We start from the raw sequence: 24,792 nt of genomic DNA, 5'->3' as shown, positions 1-24,792 counted from the left end.
CTCAGATTCTGATCTGAGGGATGTGGAACTAAGCTCTGTGCTCAGTGTGGAGTCAGTCTGCTTGCCCCTCTCCCTCCCTCTGCTTATGCTCTCTCCCTCTCTAAAATAAATAAATAAATAAAACCTTTTAAAAAAGAATTGATGAATAATTAACCTGCTGACTTTGACCTCTCTGGATTTAATTCTTTTTCTTTTTTGAAGATTTTATTTCTTTATTTCAATGAGAGAGAGAGAGAGAAAGTCCCCCCGCCCCATCCAGGCTTGATCTGACTGCCCTGAGATCATGACCTGAGTGGAAACCAAGACTAGTATGCTTAACCAACTAAGACACCCAGGCATCCCTCTGGATTTAATTCTATCAGAACTCAATCTGTATACAAGATTACACAGGTGTTTCAGGATGCAGAGCTTATCTAAAGGCATCCCTCTTTATGAAATGTTTTTTTTTTTAAATATTTTGTTTATTTATTTTTGACAGGGGCAGGAGCATGCTTGAGCACACAACGGGGGGGGGGGGAGGGTAGGGGCAGAGAGAGAGGGAAAAGCAGACTCTCTGCTGAGCATGACTCTGAGGTCATGACCTGAGCTGAAGGTAGACACTTAACTGACTAAGGCACCCCTAAAATGTTATTTTTATAATTAAAATAAACTTTTCTAACAAACTAACTTCAACATACAAGACAGAATCCAAACTCTGAATAAGAGTTCTGAGCAAATGGGGAATGACATATTACTACCAAAGGATACTATGAACTGTGCAAATAGTAAAAACTACAGAGATTAGGAAAGAGAGGCTGTCAGAGAAGGTTCCACAGAGAACTGGCATTTTAGCTTTCCTGAAAGGATGAGTCAGGTTTGGCTAGGCTCAGGGAGAACATAAGCCAATTCAGACAGGTAGAACAGAAGCAAAAGTGCAGAGGGCCAACTGGACTAAAACAAAGAGCCCATAATGTCACATAATGGGGGGACAGAGGATGGGAAGGACATAGCCATTTTTTTTTCTTTTAAAGACTTTATTTATTTATTTGACAGAGAGCATACACAAGCAGGGGGAGTGGCAGGCCAAGGGAGGAGAAGCAGGCTCCCTGCTGAGCGGGGAGCCTGATGTGGGGCCCAATGTGGATACTGACGTGGGGCTCAATCCCAGGACCCTGGGATCATGACCTGAGCCGAAGGCAGATGGGTAACCAACTGAGTTACCCAGGCGCCCCCATTTTAGGAAGATCTTACAAGTTAGGGTGAGGAGTCTGAATTTTTCTCCAGGCAGATCCTGGCTCTGGATTTGCATGAGTGAAGAAAAGGGCGATGAAGGAGGGCCAGGAGCTGCTTGCTAGTAAGGTTGTTTTGTTGGCTGGTTGTTTCTGTTTTGTTTTACTTGTTTGTGTTTTGTAGCTTTAACAAACAAAAGTGCACATACCCGGGCTGTGTGCTAGACCTACTATATCTGGCCTGTTGGGGGCAGGTCGCAGGTCTGTTTGTTTTTATAAACTCTGCATTGCTGGGGAAATAAAAAGACAGTGCAGGTTCCTGGGCAAGCAACAGCACGGTTGTCTTTGTTCTTCCTTTCTTACACAGAACAACAAAAATCTTTACTCTTCTCTCAAAATACTTTTTTCAAACATTAATGGCTCTCCCCTGTTCTTTTTTAAATTTTTTCTTCCCACTGCTTCCTAATGTATTAGTTCGCACTGGAAATAAGACTTTAATAAGGACCCAATCAATGCCAACAATAGTAGGAGGATTACAAGCCAGCTGTTGTATGTCATGCCCCATTAACATAACCAACTGGCAAGTCGGCCTTTAAAAAAAACTCAGCTTCACATTTGCTTAATCACATTCAGACCCCCCAGACTGCTCTCATAATGGAAATGGTTGAAAACATATTAATGTCTCACCAATCCCTCTCCTAAAAATAAAGGGTCCACTCCACTAAAAATGATTAATTCACATTCACATTCTTTTCAACTATAATACTTCTGCAACTTAAACTCTGTTAATTTGATATCTATGATAATTCATATCTACATTTCACGAAAAAAAATTATTCTTAAGTAATTTAATATGGTAAACAGAGGAGCAGGAGTAGTGTTTTCAGTAATCCTTGACACTTTACCCATTTGTAAATAGGCACTAAATATTATCACGATTATGCATATTTATCCAGGTGGGACAGCATGACATTATGGAAAGAGCAATAGCTTTTGAACTAAAGAGATCTAGGTTCAAATCCCAGCACTTCTATTCTCTAATTGTGTAACTTTGGGAAAGATACTTAATAGTATTTAAACCACGAGACTGGGATCTGAGTAGGCTGCTAAGAGAGTTGCAACTGTATTTGTTATTTAATCTGAGACAAATAGAGTGAAAATAATGTTTGCTAAAATTTAGATATGAGGGGGGCTCACCTGGGTGGCTCAGTGAGTTAAGCTTCCAACTTTCAGTTTCCACTCCGGTCATGATCTCATCAGTGATGAGATGGGGCTCTGTGTTCAGTGCGGAGTCTGCCTGAGGTTCTCTCTCTCTGCCCCTTCCCCACTCACGCTCTCCCTTTCTCTCTCCAAAATATGTAAATGAATCTTTAAAAAAATTTTAGATATTAGGTACATGGACAAGTATTTTATTGTTCTTTGTACATTCCTGTTGTTTGTAAAATAGGTCATAATTTTTAAAAACTATTTCAAAAGGAATGAAACCAGGGATTACAGGGAGGCAGCTATGAATTAGACAGGAGGATAAATTCTCTAGCAGAGTTGGATGTAATGAACTCATTGCCACACTCCATCCATCCATTCATTCATCAAATATTTACTGAGCACTTACATTATAAGGGACAGTATATTTCCTGTCACAAAAGGGACACAACTGAAACTAAAGGACCACTTGTCAGGGATTTTGTTAAAAGTCTTCACACATCAGCTAGGAGTGAGCTCTAGAGGACTTCAAGGATCCTTACTTATCCTGAAATTCCATGTATGAAGCATATTTTCTCATAGAAACAATACCACCAAAGGTAGCACTAGTGAGAAAGCTGTAACTTTTTGAAGAAATCTTAGAACACGCCACTAGCTCTCTTGAAAGGTGGTGGGAGTCGACCTGTTCTGACAGAGCTCAGGCTGCCTTCACAGGAAGGTGAGGAGAAGATTAATGAGCATGAAGGACATATTTCCAAGACAAAAGCAGCAACGCTGACTGGGACCGAAGGATGGTCCCCAATAGATGATTTAACCCATAACTTTTCTAACTGTCTTATTTTCAAGACAGTCCTATGGGAAGGGCATACACATAGTTGGAGACTATTTCCTGCTTTTTAACAGGAGCCTAACTTGTTCTGATTAATTAAGTTCTGATAGAATTAAATCCAGTGAAACCCAATCCAGGAGCCTAACTTGTTTTGGATTGGAGGATAGGGGGAGACAGGAAGAGATGGGGCAGGGAGAAGGAGAATGGGTTTTTTTCACATATAAATATTTTATTTGTAAAACATCTATGTGCCTGGGAATTCCTATGCTTTTCTGATAAAATCTAAGCTGAAGAAATACAAAAGTTTAATTCCTGGCTGTTTTGAATGACTTGGGCTTGCATTACAAAATTAATTGGATATAATTATGCTGTCTTCACAACGACAATCACCCGCATAGAATCCGACAATGTACAAAGGACTTCCATGTATATTATTTCATTTTACCTTGTGAAGAAGTAAGCAGATTAGATGCTATTATCTCCATTACTATCCAGGACAGTGAAACATCAAGAAGTTAGCTGCCTTGCTCCTTGAGAAAGTAGAGAAGCACAGACTAATGCTTCCAACAGTCTGACCCATATTGTATACTGACCAGGACCTTAATTATGACACTAGATGACCCCTGTGAACTTGAGATTCCCTGGACTGATAAAGTACTTCCACTTCTACCTCACATCCCTGCATTTTTTTAAAAAGTATCCCTCACTGTAAATAATCTTCCTCATGACCCTGGAGGATGTGACCACCTGAGCCTATATAAAACATTGTTTTCCCCATTTTCAAGATGAACCTCAAAAGGTTAAAAAGAGTTACCATATGACCCAGCAATTCTACTCCTTGTTATATACCCAAGAAAATTGAAAGTGTGTGTCCAAACACTCTTGTATGTGAATGTTAATAAAAGCATTATTAAGAAGAGCCAAAAAATAGAAACATGTCAAATCTCCATCAACTGATGAATGGATACAAAGTTGAGTATAACCACACAAGGGAATATTTTCAGCCATAAAAAGGAATGAAATGGTGACACCTTGTACAACATGGATGAACCTTGAAAACATACTAAACGTGAAAGAAGCCAGGCACAAAAAGTCATACATTGTATGATTCTTTATACGAAATGTTTGGGAAAGGCAAATACACAGAGACAGGAAGTGGATGAATGGTTTCTAGGGGCTGGAGAGAGAGGGAATGGGAAGTGATTGCTAACAGGTATGAGGGTTTTTGGGGGGAGGAGATGAAAATGTTGTTTAACTAGGTAATGGTAACTGTTGCTCAACTCAGCGAATATGATAAAATCATGCAATTGTATACTTTAAAAGGGTGAATTTCACTGTGTGCAATTTAAATTTCAATAAAGCTGTTACTTAGGGGCGCCTGGGTGGCTCAGCCGTTAAGCGTCTGCCTTCAGCTCAGGGCGTGATCCCACGGTTCTGGGATCGAGCCCCACATTGGGCTCCACGCTCTTCTGGGAGCCTGCTTCTTTCTCTCTCACTCCCCCTGCTTGTGTTCCCTCTTTTACTGGCTGTCTCTCTCTCTGTCAAATAAATAAAAAATCTTAAAAAAAATAAAAATAAAAATAAAGCTGTTACTTAGAAAAGAAGAAGAAAGAAACCCAAGCTGGGAGAGGTAACTTGCTCAGTCCTTTGCCTTTTACAAAGGACTTTTTTAAAGATTATTTATTTATTTATTCAAGAGAGAGAGAGAGAGAGAGAGAGACAGAGAGAGAGCACACGAGTGAGAGGAGGGGCAGAGGAAGAAGCAGTCTCCCGCTGAGAAGAGAGCTGGATTCTTGGATTCTTGGGGCTCAATCCCAGGACTCATGACCTAAATCGATGGCAGACACTTAACCAACTGAGCCACCCAGGCACCCTACAAAGGATTTTTAATGATCGAGATTCAAAGTTCAATTCAACTCAGTTAAAAGCAAATGGTTTAGAACTGATCATTTCTAAATGTTCTATATATTAATCCTTCTTAGATTATGGGGCCCTAACATGAAGGCTTGAGGAAGCCCTCAGTAGCCCTCACTATCAAAAATTCATGGGTTCCCATGTTTTATCAAGTTAAAGTTTTGTTATAATCCTTAGATAAAACAGAAAACACATAATTCACTCTGTATTTTGATACAGGAAAACATACTCATTAGGCTATCCTGAAGAACATGCATAACTTTTGCACACCATTTTAACAAGGAAAATGCCAATCAAAGTCAATCAACTTAGTTTTCCACTCATCAGCTTTCACTTTCACTTCCACACAAGGTTTCTGCCCAGTCTTGCAGAAGTTAACTATTGATGCTTGCCTCAGAGAACAGACTGCAAATGCTACAGAGACCTGGCTTTTTTTTTCTTTTGGGTTCCACAATAATCAAATCTTTCTTCTTAAACACTGTTTCTAAAATTTCAACATAATTCCTGAAGTTTGCAAGTCTTTTAACCGCTCCCCTAAAACTCAGAAGCATACTGAGACCCATCGTCCACGCAGCCTTTTCTTGATATAACTGACCTGATGACAAGAGAGCCAACAACAGAGTTACTACATCAGGCTGATAAATAAACCCTATCTGTGGCAGCAGCATCATGTGGATAAAGGACAGGGATTCGGACGATGTTCCTGCTGTCTTCCCCCACCATAGATACACACCCACACCACCCCCGATCCTAGAATAACAAGGAGTCATGGTCACCATCACATTAGAGCACTGGGAACTATATAAAACCAAAACAAAACAAATAACAACTCCCCTGGACACCAAAAATAAATGGGTCGGCCAGAAATAGTGCTGTCACAGACACTGAAATGAGCTTCATGGCAGAAAGGACAGATGAACTGCACTGATACTGGGAGATCCCAAGGACTCCTAGGCTCCAGATTTGCTTCTCCATCCATTTGGCCCCCCAACACCAGTGGGCCTTGGTGCTGTTTGTTCACAACTGGTTCAACCCAGACAGATTAGTTGCTAGGATTCAGGGGGCGACCTATCAATTTATGGCCTCAGTTATTTTTCTAGATTTTTAGAAGGTGATTTCAAAGGCACAATTAAGACTTTCTCTAGGCATAAGAGCTAAGAGTTCACATACCATGAATGATCATAGCTACAACAAGAAGTCTTCGACCATGAGGAGGGGTGGGTGGGGGGAGACACAGCCAACTTGAACCTCAATCGACACTCTAGTGCTCCAGCCATGACAAAAAGCCTGTTTCTGAACTCACTATGCTCTCTGCTGCCTCTGGGACTTTTCATGGATGGCAGCATTAGCCTGGAATGTCATTGCTTTTCACCTCCCCACTCTGCCCTGACTTAACTATCTCCAACTTGCCCTTGGGACTTGACTTAGACATTACATAGTAAAGGAAGCCTATCTGACCCAAGCCTGGGTGAGAGCCCCTCTCAAGTGCTTCCGTAGCATATTGGGGACCTCCTCTTATTAATGGAATTATCTGTTTGACTGTCTTGCCAGTTAGAGTCAGAATTTTTCAAGAACAGGAAGGATCTCCTTTTTTTTTTTTCCAAAAATGAAAATCATTTCACTGGTTTTTGTTGCTGTTTTAATAATCATAGAAGTACTACGTGTGCTCACTCCAGTTGCTCCCTTTCTCAAAGGATGGCATCACCTAGAAGTTGCCCAAGCAAGAAAGTCTGGCCTCATTCATTCATCCAAAACGTAACAAAAAAGAAAGAGGCATGCCTACTCTGTACTAGGCACTACACTAATCACTGTATCCAGTAGCGGATGAGACAAACCTGGTCTCTGCTATCGTGGAGCTCAGATCCTAAAGAAAAGACAGACCTTGCACAAAGTACTCATATTGTTAAATGGAAAAGTGCAAGGTACTTGGAAGTTTGTAAGAGTGACAGCCTAGCTGAGATGGGCATGGAGAGATGCAGTGGTGGGAGGTCATCTTCGGGCTTCTTGTTCCTTACTGGCTCTGCATCCAGTCAACAGCTTAGCCCTGTCACTTCTGCTTCTGAAACCGCCTTCTCTCTTTCATCTGTCCATCTCTCCCACTCCTACACTGTCAGCACCACCAGCTGTTGCCCAGAATACTGCCACAGCCTCCTAACTGCCCTCTCTGCCTTAGACCTCCCTCCTCCAATCCACAGTCCGTGCAGAGACCAAAGGGAATTTTCTAAAAGGAAAATCTGATCATGTCACCTCCCTATTCACAAACTTTTGGCGGTTCCCCACTGAACTCTGTTAACATTTAAAAGCCTTTACACAATTTGCAAGGCCCTGCATGCTGACTTCTCTGTGTCTTTCTCCCATCTTGACACTTCTCTGCATTCCTTGACCCCATGCCCTAAAGCACATTAACTTAGTGAGGTTCTTTCTCAGCTAAATCAGGCACCTGGCTGGCTCAGTCGGTAGAGCATGTGTCTCTTGACCTTGGGGTTGTGAGTTTGAGCCCCACATTGGTATAGAGATTATTTTAAAATAAAATCTTTAAAAAACAAAAGAAAGGAAGCCCTGGTGGCTCAGTTGGTTAAGCGTCTGCCTTCAGCTCAGGTCATGATCTTGGGATCCTGGTCTCGAGCCCCAGGTCAGGCTCCCTGCTCAGCAGGGAGTCTGCTTCTCCCTCTCCCTCTGCCTGCTGCTCCACCTGGTTGTGGTTTGTCAACTAACTAAATAAATCTTAAAAAAGAAACAGAGGGGCACCCTGGGTGGCTCAGTCAATTAAGCCTCCGACTCTTGATTTTGGCTCTGGTCTTGAGATGGAGTCCTGCATGGGGCTCCATGCCGGGGGTGGAGCCTGCTGAAGATTCTCCCTCTCCCTCTCCTCTGCTCCTCCCCCATCCAGTTCAAGGGCTTGGGTATGTGGGCACATGCAATCGTGGGAGTGCTCTCTCTCTCTTGCTTTCTCAAATAAATAAAGAAAGAAAGAAAAAGAAAAAATATTCTGTGCCTATGACGGCTCAGAGTTTAGGATTGCCCCTGCCTTTCCTTGTTCATCTAACAACTTTTTGAATGTCTCAAGACGCCAGTGAAAACAAAACCAGTATGCTTGGGGCACTGGTTTGGGGAGCATAGACGTTGTTCTTTTCTTTTCTTTCTTTCTTTCTTTTTTTTTTAAATGAGGGTGCACTTCACCAGGGGCATTCCTTTCCCAAGGCCGTAAGGCCAGAGAACCACTGAAGAAGCTCTGGGAATGGCTGCACCTAAAGACCCAGTGACACCGCCCAGACTCACCTCATCTGCAATAGGAACCCCTGACTGTGATAACTCTATCTCCATAAAGGTGGAAAAACCCCTTCTAGGACTTATTTTCCCCGCTCCCTCCCCACAGACTTCAAGATCCAAGTGGAAAAATTTGCCAGCCTGGGTGGGGCTTCAACAGGCTGAATCACTGTGGCCGGGTTGAGACTGCCAGAGAAAGCTAGCTTCAGACTATCATTAGGCAAACACTGCAGCTGGTTGTGCTGGCATTTTCGTGTTAAAGACGACATTATTAGAAAACACGTAAACAGGAGAAGCCAGTGGAGGCGCCCTTTAGAACTTGCAGCCACAGACGCCTACCCCTCCATGGATTTTGTATAAGGATCTGCCATTTTGATTCTATCTATAAAACCAAACTGTAAACATTCCACCAATGGAAGCTCCCCTTCTCTGAATGGTCCTTTCATTTCCCAAGAATCTTGAGAATCACTGGAGTTTTCCTGACTGCCACTTTATACCAGTAGAGCTTTATACAAGCGATTCAAGGCTTGGTCTCCTCACAGGTCTAATGGATATAGTAATACCTATCTCATCAGTTAGGAAAATGAACTGAAAAGCAGCTGAAATAAAATATGGTAAGCGTCTAAAAATGTGCCTAGTAGATAATAAACACTGGATAAATATTATTTTTATTATTAGCTACTATTATGATCTTAATAAGTCCAGTCAAATATTAGAAAAGGTCTTTTACTCTACATTTATAATTTTATCATCCCAGTTTGGGTGAAAAATTATCTTCTTTTAAACTCATCATTAAAAACAAACATACTTTTTTTGACTGCTCAGTTTCCTATCCTAACCAATCAATTCATACACTAATATCCTCCTTAGAACCATTCAACTTACTGCGAATACACCCAGTGAATACTGAGTGGAGGCTGGGGGAAATACAAATTCAACAGAATTGGCTGGAGGAAAATAGGGCATGGGAAATCCAAATCTGACAAGTTTCGTTTAGTTGATGAGCATTTTCTGAGCACTCACTACTTACTGGCATTACACCAAATTCTAGAAAAGCATAAACCAGAGGTGTTTTCTGCCCCTGAGGAGCTTATAGTCAGGGTCATATTTTGAGACTGGAGAATCAGGGAAGGCACCCCCCCCCCAAAAGGAAATGGTCCTTGAGGTGAAACTCGAAAGATGAGTAGGCTGGTAGGTAGGGAGTAGGAGAGAAAGGGTACTCTGGGCAGAGGGAACCCCCAGAACAAAAACTCAGAAGGATAAAACAGCTTCAACTTGCAAGCAGTTCAGAATTAATGGAGCTAAAAGCATGTGAGGGGCACCTGGGTGGCGCAGTCGTTAACATCTGCCTTCGGCTAAGGGCACGATCCCGGCGTTCTGGGATCGCGCCCCACATCAGGCTTCTCCGCTAGGAGCCTGCTTCTTCCTCTCCCACTCCCCCTGCTTGTGTTCCCTCTCTCGCTGGCTGTCTCTCTCTCTGTCGAATAAATAAATAAAATCTTTTAAAAAAAAAAGCATGTGATGGAAAATACTGGGAAATAAATGAAATTTACAGTTTACTTAGAGAAGACAGTACCACACTCTGCTCAGCTAAATAGGAGCTAATGGCTCCAGTCCCATTGCCACCATTCTTTTACCAGGGGAGCTCCCCAGCCTACGAAGTACTCACTCTTTTAGGTCACAAAAATAAGTTTTTTAGGCCTACGTTAGGGGACATTGGGTAAGTTCCTTTGTTACTCTTTGTGCCTTTATCTCCTCCCTTGTAAATCGGGATGGTAGTTATGTTTCTTCACAGGGCTGGGGCGAGGATTACATGACATAGTCATGCACACACTTGGGAGCAGCCCCCGGCACACAGAAGGGGCCTGGCATATGCTAGCTTGTCTTATCCTCGTGCTGCTCTGGCCTCACTCATCCCAGATATGCTGGCGGGGGTGGGGGGGGCAGGGACCCATGAGAAAGCACACGGTAAGGAGTCTGTATGTGGAAATCATTCTGACCCAATAGCCTGTCAGGGTTTATGATCATGGTACCTAAAGTCTATGACACTAAAAAAGTCAAAATTTCTATGAGCCCTGGCAACCACCTTTCTGACAAAATAGTGTATGGTCTCCTTACACCAGTTAGAATGGCAAAAATTGACAAGGCAGGAAACAACGAATGTTGGAGAGGATGTGGAGAAAGGCGATCCCTCTTACACTGTTGGTGAGAATGCAAGTTGGTACAGCCACTTTGGAAAACAGTGTGGAGGTCCCTTAAAAAGTTAAAAATTGATCCAGCAATTGCACTACTGGGTATTTACCCCAAAGATACAGATGTAGTGAAGAGAGGGGCCATATGCACCCCAATGTTCATAGCAGCATTGTCCACAATAGCTAAATCATGGAAGAAGCCAAGATGCCCTTCAACAGGTGACTGGATTAAGAAGATGTGGTCCATATATACAATGGAATATTACTCAGCCATAAAAAAGAATGATTTCTTAACATTTGCTGCAACATGGACGGCACTGGAGGAGATAATGCTAAGCAAAATAAGTCAAGCAGAGAAAGACAATTATCATATGATTTCTCTCAGTTATGGAACATAAGAACTAGCAGGAAGATTGGTAGGAGAAGGAAGGGAAGAATGAAGGGAGGGTAATCAGAAGGGGGAATGAACCATGAGAGACTATGGACCCTGAGAAACAAACTGAGGGCTTCAGAGGGGAGGGGGTTGGGGGATTGGGAAGCCTGGTGATGGGTATTAAGGAGGGCACGTATTGCATGGTGCACTGGGTGTTATACGCATGGAACTTTACATGAAAAACTAAGGATATACTGTATGGTGACTAATACAGCATAATAAAAAATTATTTAAAAAAAAGTGTGTGGTCTCCTCGTTGTTATTTATTATTACTTGACACACAGGGGGAGAGATGGGAAATATCCCTTACTGGTCTTTTCTCTGTGTCCCTTCTTGGCTGCTGTCTGTAGTTCCCAGCCCTGAGAAGTGAGCAGCAATCCCAGATCTTAGTCCAGGCTGCGGGGAGGAAAGACCTGGAAGGCCACACCTGAGAAGTCAGCTGACCTCTGCCTGGTGCCCAACTCAGCCCGTTCATTTCTCTCTGCCCCCTGCATCTGGCCACTCATTCTATCAGCGGAGGTGACTCCCTCACTTCTCTGTTACAAATCACCTCTCAACTAAAAGGAACACGCCTGCAGACTGTCTTTCAGAGAGCACCCCACACCGCAGTGAGGAGCACTGCAGCTCCGCCCACCCATTCTGCACGGCAGCAGATGCAAAAGGTGAAAAAAAAGAGGAGGGGTTGTTAGCACCCCTCTTCCCACCACCAGCACCACACAGCTGTTCGGAGGTTTCGTCCTCAAAACCACTTAATACTCCAGCAAGCTCTCTGTCTTAGAAAAAAAGAAAAGAAGAAAAAAACCACACACAACAGTATCCATGACAACTCTGAGTTAAAAAAAAAAAAAAACACCCCAACACTAAGAGTAAGCTGTTCAATTCTTAGCCACAGTTTATAAGAAGCATGTTCTTGGTCCGCAGGAATATCTGGTAGGACATACATTAGGTCCTCGTGAAGCATTTCTATTCACAAACTGAGGGAAGACGGGGTAAACCCATGTCAACACTGCTTTATTCACCCTATTTTTGAACGTGGAATTTCATTATTTTATGTCAAAAGCTATTAATCCAAGAATGAAAGAAAGTCACATACCTGAGGGCATATTTACACAGTACCCATGTGTGGCCTGATCCGTGGGCAACCCCCAGGGGGCACCAAAGAGCTATTTCTTTTTTTAGCACCGGATGTAAGAAATCCTGTGTGCTCTTTCCAGGCCATATAAATCCCAGTAGACGGGTTCTATTGTACAGACTTCCTGGGATCAGTCCAGGGCACAGGGAGGTGGGGACTTGTATTACATTATCAGTAATTTGGCTCTTGGTCAAATATAAGGATAAACATATCAAGACACAGAGTACTTCAAGAGCTCATCAGAAGTTTCAAGCAACAGTGCCAGATTCTGAGAAGCAAATGGTTGTGGCTGAGGCCACCTTATACTGCAGACAGTATCCACATATCTAAAGTGGTCCAAGCCACCCACTGACAACATAATGCCTAGGTCTCCTGGGCTCACTATGGTCCAGTTACAGATTCTCAGGGTGCCATTTAAACTTCCTAATTTGGATGCCTGGGTGGCTTAGTCGGTTAAGTGTCCAACTCTTGATTTCAGCTCAGGTCATGATCTCAGGGTCATGAGAGCAAGCCCTGCGTTGGGCTCTATGCGGGCCACGGAGCCTGCTTAAGATTTTCTCTCTCCCTCTGCACCCCCCCCCCACTCTCTCTCTCAAAAACAACAAAACTTCCTAATTTATTTGAGAAGAAAACCAGTGGTAAAAATGGAAAGACAGAATCATTGGTACAGGCAATTGTCCATGAACCAGAGTGCTCAGCACATACGTTTATTGGGACAAAAACTCTTAAAAAGAGACCTCATTATGGTAAGAATGCCCACAATCCAAACTAAGCCATGAGTCATATTTTTATGAGACATCACTACCCCTTGGGGCTCCTTCTAATCAGGGTAACAATTATTCATCCACATGATTTACCTTCTCGAAGTCTCGAAGAGCCTGGGTCTGCACCTGAGGGGGGTTTTCAAATGCTCTCAAGGAAGGCGTCTGTCCAAAGAGGGTCTTTTCACCACTTCTCCAGATCTGTGATTGCACTGGAGGGCCTCTGTCTTTAGTGTCACTAAGAAAAGCTGCCAGCAAAACAGAAGAACATAAACGTTTCATGTAACAGGAGCACTGTGATCGTTCTATCTGGCACAATCCAGCAGAATTTGGTTCCCACAAAATACAAACCAACTCTGGGCCACATGGAAACAGTTCACATAAAGTAGCCTGTGGTTGATCATATTAATAATGATCTCCACTGGGGTGGCTCAGATGGTTAAGCATCTGCCTTTGGCTCAGGTCATGATCCCAGGGTCCTAGGATCAAGCCCCACATCAGGCTCTCTGCTCAGCAGGGAGCCTGCTTCTCCCTCTCCCTCTGCCTGCTGCTCCCCCTGCTTGTGTGTTCACACTCTCTCTGTCTAATAAAGAAATTCTTTTTTTTTAAAAATAATGGTCCCCAGTGAAATGCACCGATTTATGTCTGTGCCCTTTGTGATTCGATGCTCCTGTTATTCCATCAAGAAGTGGAGTCTCTTTCTCTAGCTTTTGGAGACATCAGATTGAGGTGGGCTTAGGGCTGTAGATTCAGGAAGAAGATGTAGAAAAATACATCTTTTCTTGGTTGACAGAAGGAATCAATGACCCTTTATTACTGTGCTTTTTTTTTTTTAAGTCAGGACGAATGACAGCCATTGCAATCCACTGAGCTCCATAGACAGCATCAGTACAAGTAAGAGCAAAAGGGGCTATGGGTCACTCTGTGCCTCACTGAGGAAAAATTAACTAGACATACACGTATGAACAAAGGAGCCAAGAGGCAAAATGTCATCATATGCTTTTCTATCCTTTCCTTTTTTTTTTTCTTTTTCTTTCCTTCCTTCCTTGTACATTCTGGTCTCCTTTGTTAAGAATTAATTGACCATATACGCAGGGGCACCAAAAGCAAAGGCACTAAGAGCAAAAATAAACAAGTGGGGCTACATCAAACTAAAAAGCTTCTGCTCACAAAGGAAACCATTAAGAATGAAAAGGCAAGCCATGGGATGGAAGCAAACATCCCTCCCTCCCTCCTTCCTTTTCTTTCTGCAAACTTGCCAGAATGAGCACAAGAAGTCTCCAGATACTACAATCAACTCAGACTTTTTTCTCTGCTAAGAAAAGAAAGAAAAAGAGGAAGACAAAAAAGATCAGGAAGATGATAGTAAGGAGAAAAATGCAGAAGATAAAATATGATGAAGAAGAAAATAATCATGAGAAATAAGATGATTCCAGTGTAGCTTTTTTTTTTGTCTAAAAGTATTTAACTCCCCATTACACCACTGATTTTAAAGAAAAAAAAAACCACTGAAACATAAGCCATATGATTTGTTTTTAAACTGCACACTGTACAGTGTCTTCATTTGTGTAAAATTAACACTGTATCAGTGTGTCTTTCCATAGCCCTGTCCTTCATGATATTTTCAAAAGCCACAAACCTTGCTTGGCAGAAGATAGGGGTTTAAATTAGAAACTTAAAGCAGGTTTTATTGGTGCACGGCACAAATCAGTTATGGATAGAGGTGGTATTTTTTCCATATTCAGTTGTCTTTGATTCAGTTTGTACAAATAATTGTTGTTCTGTTAATTGTACACCACTCTGTGATTGCAAATTAATAATAATTATAGTAATGTTGCACCTGTTTTGTTGATATTCTGATTATTTCTAAGGAAATGCAAATGCTTTACCAAAGAGAAATTGGAAAGAATTATTTCTCGCACATTTAGGTGAAATTAATCAGGCTATTGAATGGAAGGCAACTGGTGATTAGATGAACTAGAACAATATGTTATAGATTACTGGGATGTGATAGAGGAGGAGAGTCTTTGAAGCATGGATATGAATCCTGATCACTTGCAAATCGTGGGAAATTAGGCAAATCTCTCTTGCTTTTTTTTTTTTTAAGATTTTATTTATTTATTTGAAAGACATACAGACAGAGAGCAGGAGTAAGGAGGAGAGGAAGAAAGAAGCAGGCAGAGGTTTAACAGACTGAGCCACCCAGGCGCCCCAAGGCAAATCTCTTAATTTGGCTGAGACCCATTGCCTCGGTAAAAATGGGAATAACAATACTTACCTCACAGAGCTTCTATATGAATTAAAGGAAACAGAAAATGAAAGTACGCAACTTTATATCTTGCCTAGAGTAGGTATCATCCCTACCCTTCCATTTTTGCCCTAGCCCTTTGATTTTTACCTCAAAATAGAAGATCTCGATGTTCAAAGTAAGTATGGTAGACCCTTGGAATTTGTAGACTTAACAACTACAATTACAAATGCTAATTTTCAGTGACTCTGAAATCCTTAACACATTCAAATTAAAACCTTTTTCCATGTTGTGCATATGAACCATCTGTGCTTCAAGGCTGGTATGAAAAAGGCAAATCACTTAGCAAAATAAGTAGAACCCGTAAAGTGACTAAAAGTTTTTGTGAAAAATGCTCCCCAAACGAGAACTATCTTCACTTGGTTTCCTAATTCAGTAGCTCCCTGGCTAGTGTTAGTTCAGGAATGATATATTATTATGAATACACTAATAATAATACTGATATTTACTGGGCGCTTATTTCTGGATGAACTCTGTACTAAGGGCTCCTCTCACGTAATCTCACTTATGAGGCTGACACTATTATTGTACCCATTTTAACGATATATGAGTAGAGATTCCGTTTTAGTGGCAAAATCTATTTTAATCCTTTCACAAGCGGCTTTAACTTTGCAATTACAGAATCGTCAAAAGCAAGAAGAGTTCATATAAGTATTTCAATTGTGATTTACTGCACTGTGCTGGAAAGGTGGGGAATTATATGCTACAGTGGTATGTGCAAGTCTGGAAATTCACAGAATGTCTGAGAATATTGCCAAAATGACTTTAAAGGGGCCACAATTTAAGGGACTTATGATCAGCAAGCAATCAAGAATTTGTCAAGGTAAGGCCCACGGCCTCCTTACCTGCTGCATGACTTGTTCTAGGTATCATCTCCCCTTCATCCTCTGCAAAATAATCTCTGTGGAAAGAAACATACTGTTAATTAACGAGATACCACCCCACATGGTCCCCCATCCCTGGGGCAGCGAGACACCTATGTTTTGTTTTCTTTTATTTCTCCACAAGTATTCATTAAGCTCCTACTATGTACCAAGGCCAGTGTTAAGTGTTGGAGATACAAAGACAAACACCACAGGAAGGGTTCCCATCCTCAGTAAGTACATCTAAAGATAGCCATTGAACAAACAATTCCATCATGGGGGAACAGCAAAGACCCCGCGTCAGGGAGGAAGTTGATCTGTTAGAAGAACAGAGAAAACCAGCATTGTCACCCGACCAGGGAGGACTTCATGGGATGGGGTAAGGAGATTGGGTTTTATGTGAAGGGCAGTGGGAAACTACTGAAGAATTTTAAATGAGGGAATGAATGGTAAATGACCAGATTTAGATTTTAAAAAGATTCTGGCTGCTGAGTGAGACAGCTTAGAGTGAATACAAGTGGATGGGAAAAGCAAGAAGTTGTGATGGTTTTAACTACGAGAAAAGACAGTGGAGATGGAGATAAGCAAAAAAAAAAAGACCTCAAGATATGTGTAGGAAGTAGAACTGACTCAGAAAACTTGGAAACCAGATCAAGTCTATTAATGGTAATGTTAAAAATACCACGGTTCGGTAGCAAGAGGTATATTTGTCCAGCACAGTGAAAGTCACCATCCCTAGCACAGAAGGGAAAGATTTTTTCAAAACGTATTCAACAAATACTTGTCAAGCACCTAGTATGTTTTTAGGCCCTGTTTTAAGCACCATGAATACAGCAGTGAATAAAACAGACAGAAAGGCCTGCACTCGTGGCACTTATGCAAAGGGGAAGCAAATAAGTAAACCGTAAGAGTAACTGGGGACAAGTACTATAATGAATTGAAGCAGGGAATGGAGAGAGGGAGTGCTGGAGGTAGGGGGAGGAAGAAGGGATTGCAACTCTCAGTTGGCAACATTTCTCTGAAAAGCAATAGGGTAGTCGTGGGGGTATTTGGGGAAAGAGTCTTCCAAGCAGAGAACACCAACTACAAAGGCTCACAGGAGGGAGTATGCTTCAGTGTTTGGGAGTAGAAAGGAGGCCAGTATGGCTGGGCAGAGTGAGCACATGGTGAGGAAGTAGTAGGAGGTAAGGTCAAGGAAGCAATGAGAAGGCTGTGCAGGGGTCAGATCGTATCAGGCCTTTCAGGCCGTTGAGAAGCATTTAGCCACTGGAGTCTTGTGAGTCAAAAAGAGGGCTCAACTGAGCAATGAATGTTTTAAAAGGACTGGCTACTGTTTTGACAACAGACTGTCTGGGTGGGGAAGGCAGAAACAGAGAGCTGATTGCAATAATCCTACAGAGAGATGCTTTCAACATTTAGTTTATTCCTTAAACTCTTGGGTACACCCAGTTAGTCATTCCAAAAAAAATTCTGTAGACAGAGACTTAGAGGGCTTCTCTTTTTAAAAGCCAGAACACATTCACAGGGAGGCGGAAGAGAGACTGACATTTGTTTAGAAATTGTTGTTCTTCCTTCTGGGCCTCAGGGCTGGATGCTGGCATGAATCTTCACTTTGTTAAGTTCCAGATGGACATCAAAGGACCAGACAAGGCCCATCGGACTACACACACCACCTGGTGGCTTTTTATTATTCAGAAGCAGATCACCAGCTTGTGGTTCTTCCAGGTCATCTGCCTCTCTCCCTTCTCTACTTTCCATTAAAACATTCCCTGAGAGTAGAACAATTAAAGAGATGAAGGTACCACTTACGAATCCCCCTCTGTTGAGCTAAAGCAGGGGAAGGATGTGGAAGCCACAACCAGAGCAATGTGTTGGAAGATTTGTGGGGAGAAGACCGACACTGAGCAGCTGCTATTTGGCCATTGGATGGATTCCTTTATACTCGGCCTGCAGACTCAGGTAGACAACTGTGCCTCTGCCAGCAGCAACACGGTCACTCCTTAGGCCAAATTCAGCCCAGTCAACATGTTTTTATTTGGTCAGCACAAGGTTGACCCACTTCTAATTTCTCTTAGAAATTGAACGGGTCTAGCAACACTGGGGCTGCCTTTCCACCTAGGGGGATAACCTCTCGCCTTCAACTGAACAAACACATGATCTCCAGTTTGTCACAGTCCTTATCCTCCCTATCTTTGTAGTCCCAGCTCACACACTCACTTACAATACACGCCTGGCTCCACGTCAATCTCTGAGGCTGTTACCCTGGTGTAGATCAAGGGCAGACAGAATTTCATTTCTGCTTTTTTTTTTTAAAGATTTTATTTATTTATTCGACAGAGAGAGACAACCAGCGAGAGAGGGAACATAGGCAGGGGGAGTGGGAGAGGAAGAAGCAGGCTCATAGCAGAGGAGCCTGATGTGGGGCTCGATGCCATAACGCCGGGATCACGCCCTGAGCCGAAGGCAGACGCCTAACCGCTGTGCCACCCAGGCGCCCCTCATTTCTGCTTTAATGCACAGTCTTGAGAATGGATAAGGAATATGTGGTGTACATACACCATAGAATATTATGCAGCCATAAAAGGATGAGATGGTGCCATCTGAGACAAGAGGGATGGACCTAGAGGGTATTCTGTTAAGTGAAATAAGAAAGACAAATATCATATGATTTCACTCATATTGCAATCTAAACAACAACAACAACAACAACCCAAATGAATAAGAGAAACAAAATGCAGAATCAGACCTATAAAGACAGAGAACAAACTGATGGTTGCCAGAGGGGAGGGGGAGGGGCCGGGCAAAATGGGTGAAAAGGAATGGCTGACACAGGTCTCCAGTTACAGAATGAGTAAGTCACGGGGAGAAAAGGTACAGCACAGGGAATACAGTCAATGATATTATAATAGCGATGTACGGTGACAGACAGTAGCTACACTTGTGATGAACACATCATAATACCTAAACTGGTGGAATCACTGTTGTATACCTGAAACTAATGGAACATTGCGTGTCAACCATACTCAAATGAAAGAAAAAAAGCCACAGTCCTGAGTAACCTAATTGCTTCAGCGTGCAATTCACTAATCTATGATGATAAACTATTAAAACTGGTTCATATATCACTTTAGCTCTTGGGCTTCAATTTTACCTCTTGGGCTTCAGTTTCCTCCAATATTTGTAAAAGAAGTCCACAGATTTTTCTAAGGTCCCTCTCAGTAATTATGCAATTCTACTCCAATAGCCACTTAACCATAAAACCCATTTTAAGATCTTCCAAGGATCTGGGGAACTTTCCAGACATGATCTCATTCAATCCTCTTTGGTCTGAAGATCCCACATTATAGATCAGGAGCGGGTTACAACCACACGGTGCACACAGGCCCCATGAGACGCTTCACCTTCTCCAGCCCACCCACACCCACTCTGACTGAGCTAGCTAGCTGCCCACGGAGAATCAATAAGGGGAAGGACAGAGGGGTCACTTCGGATGGGTATGGAGTTAATGGACATACTTACAGTCTCAGGAGATTTTTAAAAATCACTTTAACTCTATTAACGGCTCAAGTTCCCTCTCTTATTGCCCAAGAGTGGGCTCATCACCTGCTCCAAAAGGTTGGGAAGGAATCTGATGCTCCCCAGGGAGGGGCTCATAGTGAAGAAACATAAGGTCTATGTCCAGGGGATTGCAATTTGTGACAACATCTGATCAACCAAAGTGCAAAGAGACCTGAGGTATACTAGAGACAGACTCCAAGCTAGGCCCTACACACACACACACACACACACACACACGCACAAGGCTCTGTGAAGTGGTAAAATAGGTTGCTAAATTCTTCCCTATTACCCAAGTCCAGAAAACGCTCGTATGACCTTGTCCTAGTTTCTGAAACTGAAGTGTTTGTAGATTTATTTTTTAACGTCAGTCCATGAATGACTCATGCTCAGTTAGCATATGGTTCACCGGGGCAGTCACCACTCTCCCACATAGATGTACATATATAATCTTTCTCCCAAGATACTTTTACCTTAAATGGTGCTTTTCCTGTATAAATGAACTATACCTCAATGAGCTTATCCTTTTCCTCTCGGCTTCATCAGTCTGTCAATACTGATACCACTTCCACTAAAGTTACACTTACTAAATTTTGCCAAGCCACTCTCTGGCTTAATTTGAAGAACCAAGCATTTTCCAAGTACAATCCACCCACAAGCTGTTCGCCCGCTTATTGCTGCATGGTATCTTGCCCACGCTTTCTTGATTTGCTGATAAGTAGCTAAGAAGATATTGGACTCAAACAATACCATCAACATTCAATATCCCATATTACTAGCTTTTCCTACAGTTTTCCAGGGTGATTAGGTTGAGACTAATCAGAAAATAACTGACTCTTCCAAAGCCATCTGCTGCACTCTGATATTCTGCTGCTGTCAAACTGCGCTCTGATGATTTTTTCCAGTAATTTCCTAACTATAGTAGTTTCAATTATGTCAGGAATATCCAAGCACTCAATTTTGCTTTGCTCGAAAATGGCCACACTGACATAGCTCTTTTCCAAAATGCAAGCAGCTCAGTGGTGCCACTTGTCTATTCTTTGCTAACATTGTGGGGACAGGGTAGAAATGTGGGTCCTCCTTCCTTACCAAAGGGCAACACTACGATGGAGTTTGCAGAGAGATAGTTTCTATAGGGCAGCCATTGGCCTTCCTTTGCAAACTGCACATTTGGTGTTATTGCCTTGTATTTTGGTCTGTTTAATTTGTGGACTGAGAAGAGCAACAGATCATGTTATTGGACCGTATTATTCACAAGCAATGGCAAGAGGGCAACCACACAACTTTACATTACAAAGCAGGTCATGCAACAAGTCTTTGAACAGTATGAGATGGTGGTATCCCAGTACCAAAGTCATCCCCAAACTATTTCTTTTATTATTTTTTTAAAGATTTTATTCATCTGAAAGAGAGAGAGAGAGCACAACCAAGGGGAGCAGCAGGCAGAGAGAGAGGGAGAGGAAGAAGCAGGCTCCCCACTGGGCAGGGAGCCCAATGTGGGGCTCAATTCCAGGACCCTGAGATTATGACTTGAGCTAAAGACAGACGCTTAACTGACTGAGCCACCCAGGGGCCCCACATGCCCAAACTATTTCTAAGGAGCTGATGTCCGCCCAGTCCCCAGTACTTTCTTCTCCTTGCTCTCACCTATTAAAGTTTTTAACCGAGCGGTATTTCTTCCCATAATGAGTGTCTAAACTCCCAAACGGACGGTGATTTTCAGGTCCTCTCCCCAGGGCAATCACACCCACTTAGGTTGTTGGAGCACCACATAGTCTGGGCCCCCTCCTCCATCACTTACCACCACTCTTGCTTAAGATCTCTAAGCCTGTGGACGAAGGCCATCACTTGGAGGCATTTTCTATCTTTCAGACTATTTTCTGTATAGTTTTTTTGGTCATAAACAAAAACTCAGAAGGGGGGAAGACAATCTGCTATAGCAGTACTTAGAGCAAAAAACTGGGCCATGATTGACGTTTTTAGTTTTTTTCCATTCCTTTTCATAAACATTTATTGAGAAGTGGCTTATATGGCAAGCCCTGGAAACATAAAGATGAAAAAGAAATATACTCCGTCATCAAGGTGCTCAGAGTCTACTGGGGAAGGCAGATAGCATTCAATAAGATAATTACAAGAATAATGAGATTTAAAACAGCGATTTCAAGAGAGAATCTAAAGATTTTATTTATTTATTTGACAGAGAGAGAGACAGCCAGCAAGAGAGGGAACACAAGCAGGGGGAGTGGGAGAGGAAGAAGCAGGCTCATAGCAGAACGCCGGGATCACGCCCTGAGCCGAAGGCAGACGCTTAACCGCTGTGCCACCCAGGTGCCCCTCAAGAGATAATCTAATTCAAGTGCTTTTACAGCTCAAAAAAATAAATAAATAAAACAGAGATTTCAGAACATAAATGAAATAGCAATTAATTTTGTCCCCCTGAGTAAGCATAAACAGCCCCCAGGACCCTCCCCTGCCACCCTCTCATTCCCCCGCCCCAGCAATATTTTTACTTTTCCCTCTCCTCAAACCTTCCTTCTCCAAGCTCTTACCCTCAGGTAGGAGTATTAAGGGAAGTCAAGGGTTGAAACTAGTTCTTCATTTGCATTTCCCTCCTCAAACACTTTAGCTTTATCTAACTACTTAGAACCCCCAAAGATGATTTAAAATGTCAAGCAAGGAAGGATCAGGACTAAGATTTGTACTACAGTAAAAATGCCTACAGATGTGGACTAGAAGAGAACCTGCACAAGAGGTAAGGCTGGAGGTTTAGGATGGTAGGAAATACACGTGAATATCTACCTTTTTTCTTTTCTTACTATTTTATACTAAAAGGTCAATTCTTTTTTTTTTCCCCCTTAACTTTTTTTCCACACCTCCTAGCATGGAGCCCAACTCAGGGTTTGAACTCGTGACCCCAACATCAAGACCTGAGCTGAGATCAAGAGTTGGACACTTAACCGACTGAGCCACCCAAGTGCCCATAAAAGGTTAATTCTTATTTTTCAAAGAAGAGAATGCATTTTGATCCAGTTTACAATGCCCTTCTAATGAAGCCCTCAATAAAAGATAAACAATGTAAGAAATTAGGCTCAGTGTGACCTCCTCAAACAGTGGGGATTATGTGGTGTGACAGGAAGATTGTTGAAGTTTGCTGTTACCTGGGGTCCTCCTCAGCACTAGACACTGAACCAAACACACATTCCATTCTAATTCCTATATTCTTTTTTTTTTTAAGATTTTATTTATTTATTTGAGAGAGATAGCGAGAGAAAGCACGAGCAGAGGTGGGTAGGAGAGGGAGAAGCAGACTCCCCACTGAGCAGGAAGCCTGACACGGGGCTCAATCCCAGGACCCCAGGATGATGACCTGAGCTGAAGGCAGAGGCTTAACTGACTGGGCCACCCAGGCGCCCCTAATTCCTGTAACTAAATTCTGGCTCAAATGAAAGAAATTTTTCTGATGTTCAGAGATCGATTTTTTATATTTTTTATTTGTAACCACATTCAACACTTGCAAATAGAAAAGGGTTGGAAGGAGAAGAACTGTGGCCTACTTTCTCTAACGTGTGAAGTTCTGGCTCTGAGAACTTCTAAATGGTAGGGTTTCACAAGTAGCGCCAGCTTAGGAACAGAGACGTCCACAGGTGACCGTCTCTGGACTGCCTGTGCCTGACTTCACAGTCAACATGCTCTCTTCCAGTGGAATTCTCCTCAGCACTAATCTTGCATTAAATGTCCATCATTACTGTGGACAACCACCACCATCCGCCACCAATGCCGTCACCACAATTCATTAAATGCCTGATGCTTCCCAGGCAGCATCTCATTCAGTCCTCACAAAATCCTGTCCAGTAGGTCCTGTATCACAGATGAGGAAACAAGGGGCCTAGAAGGATGAAGTGACTTGCCCAACATCATACAGCTAGTTGGTGTCAATCCTGAACTTGAAAATGGCACTTGACTCCAAACCTTTACTCTTTCCAATATGTCTTACTTCTACTCACACTTCTACCGGAAGCTTCCTCTGTACCTGGCTTGACTGCAGGGAAGTGAGCCCTGAGAATCTGAGGGGAGGGGAAGGGTGGACAGTGATGCCATGTCAAGATTGGATTTAGCCTCAAATCCAGACACAAATTTGTTTTTTGAGATGCCAACTCATCCCTGCTGGACACAGCTCACACGAGTATTTTGAATACTCGTGTAACAGATGCCATGTGACAAATGAATTAAAATCTTAAAAGGGAAGTGGCTAGTATGACTTTTTTTTATAGGTCCTATCCTGAAAAGTGAGTCATCCATCATTTTATACTTCCCTACCTCTACCCAAATCTCTCTAAATGTTCATACATTCCCTGAACCTCTTCTGTGCTAACCCTTGCCACCGTCCCTAACAGACAAAGGGAAGAGACTAAAAGGCAGAGAAGTACTGGGATAGACACAGTCAAAATGGGACAGGCCAATAGTGAACAAGCCCTGAGACTTCTCCTCAGATCTTTATTTCTCTTGCCAAGAGAGACATTGAGTGTATCAACTACATTCCAAATGTTGCCAAATCCCACCCCCATTCAGCACCAGACTGCAAAAACATATCTGAATGCAAATAGGGTAGAAGTCACAGATGCAGAGCACAAATACAGGGAGTTATCATTTTTTCTCATCTCAAGACCTATCATTACAACCTCTGTAAGCTCGGATGCTTAATTGACAAGGCCCCCTCAGAAGAGGGAGTGCATCACTCGTGAGGCTCCGTCTGCATGCCGACTAAGTGTGGGCTGACTTGGCACTGACACAGCAACACCCACTTTTCTCCAGTACAGCCTGCAATTACACCCTTCACTCAACAGACTCTATTCACTGCGAGTGACCACAGCCAAATGGAACTCTGGGAGACAGTTTTCCGAAGTGCTGATAAGTCCTCGACAGCTACAGGGAGCTACAAGCATCATTGTGTGTCTGTGACAACTGATCCACGTTTTGTGACCTTTCTCACCCTTGTACTAAGTCTGTGGTCTAAAAGAAATGAATATTATATTTCTTGCCGCTACCCGTCAAGGTTCAGAGAAACAAACCACTTAATGCCATAAAAAGGTAAAGGAAGTTCAAGTAATTCTTTTTCTCACTTTGCCC

At 42.6% G+C, this 24,792-nt stretch overlaps 1 protein-coding gene across 1 annotated transcript in view; it reads right to left on the bottom strand.

The window, feature by feature from the left end:
• The window catches only part of PDE4DIP (phosphodiesterase 4D interacting protein), a 166,885-nt gene that overhangs the window by 132,053 nt on the left and 10,040 nt on the right, over window positions 1-24,792 (bottom strand). Inside the window, exons 2-3 of the mRNA XM_048216389.2 lie at window positions 16,093-16,148; window positions 13,036-13,187 (exon numbers count right to left, since the gene is read on the bottom strand). Coding sequence (XP_048072346.1) covers window positions 13,036-13,187; window positions 16,093-16,148 — 208 coding nt within the window. The remainder of the gene's footprint in view (window positions 1-13,035; window positions 13,188-16,092; window positions 16,149-24,792) is intronic.

This window comes from Ursus arctos, unplaced genomic scaffold (assembly GCF_023065955.2).
Source record: "Ursus arctos isolate Adak ecotype North America unplaced genomic scaffold, UrsArc2.0 scaffold_12, whole genome shotgun sequence".
Classification (NCBI taxonomy): domain Eukaryota; kingdom Metazoa; phylum Chordata; class Mammalia; order Carnivora; family Ursidae; genus Ursus; species Ursus arctos.
Note: the sequence above shows the minus strand (reverse complement) of the source record. Positions and strands in the feature narration are given on the sequence as shown.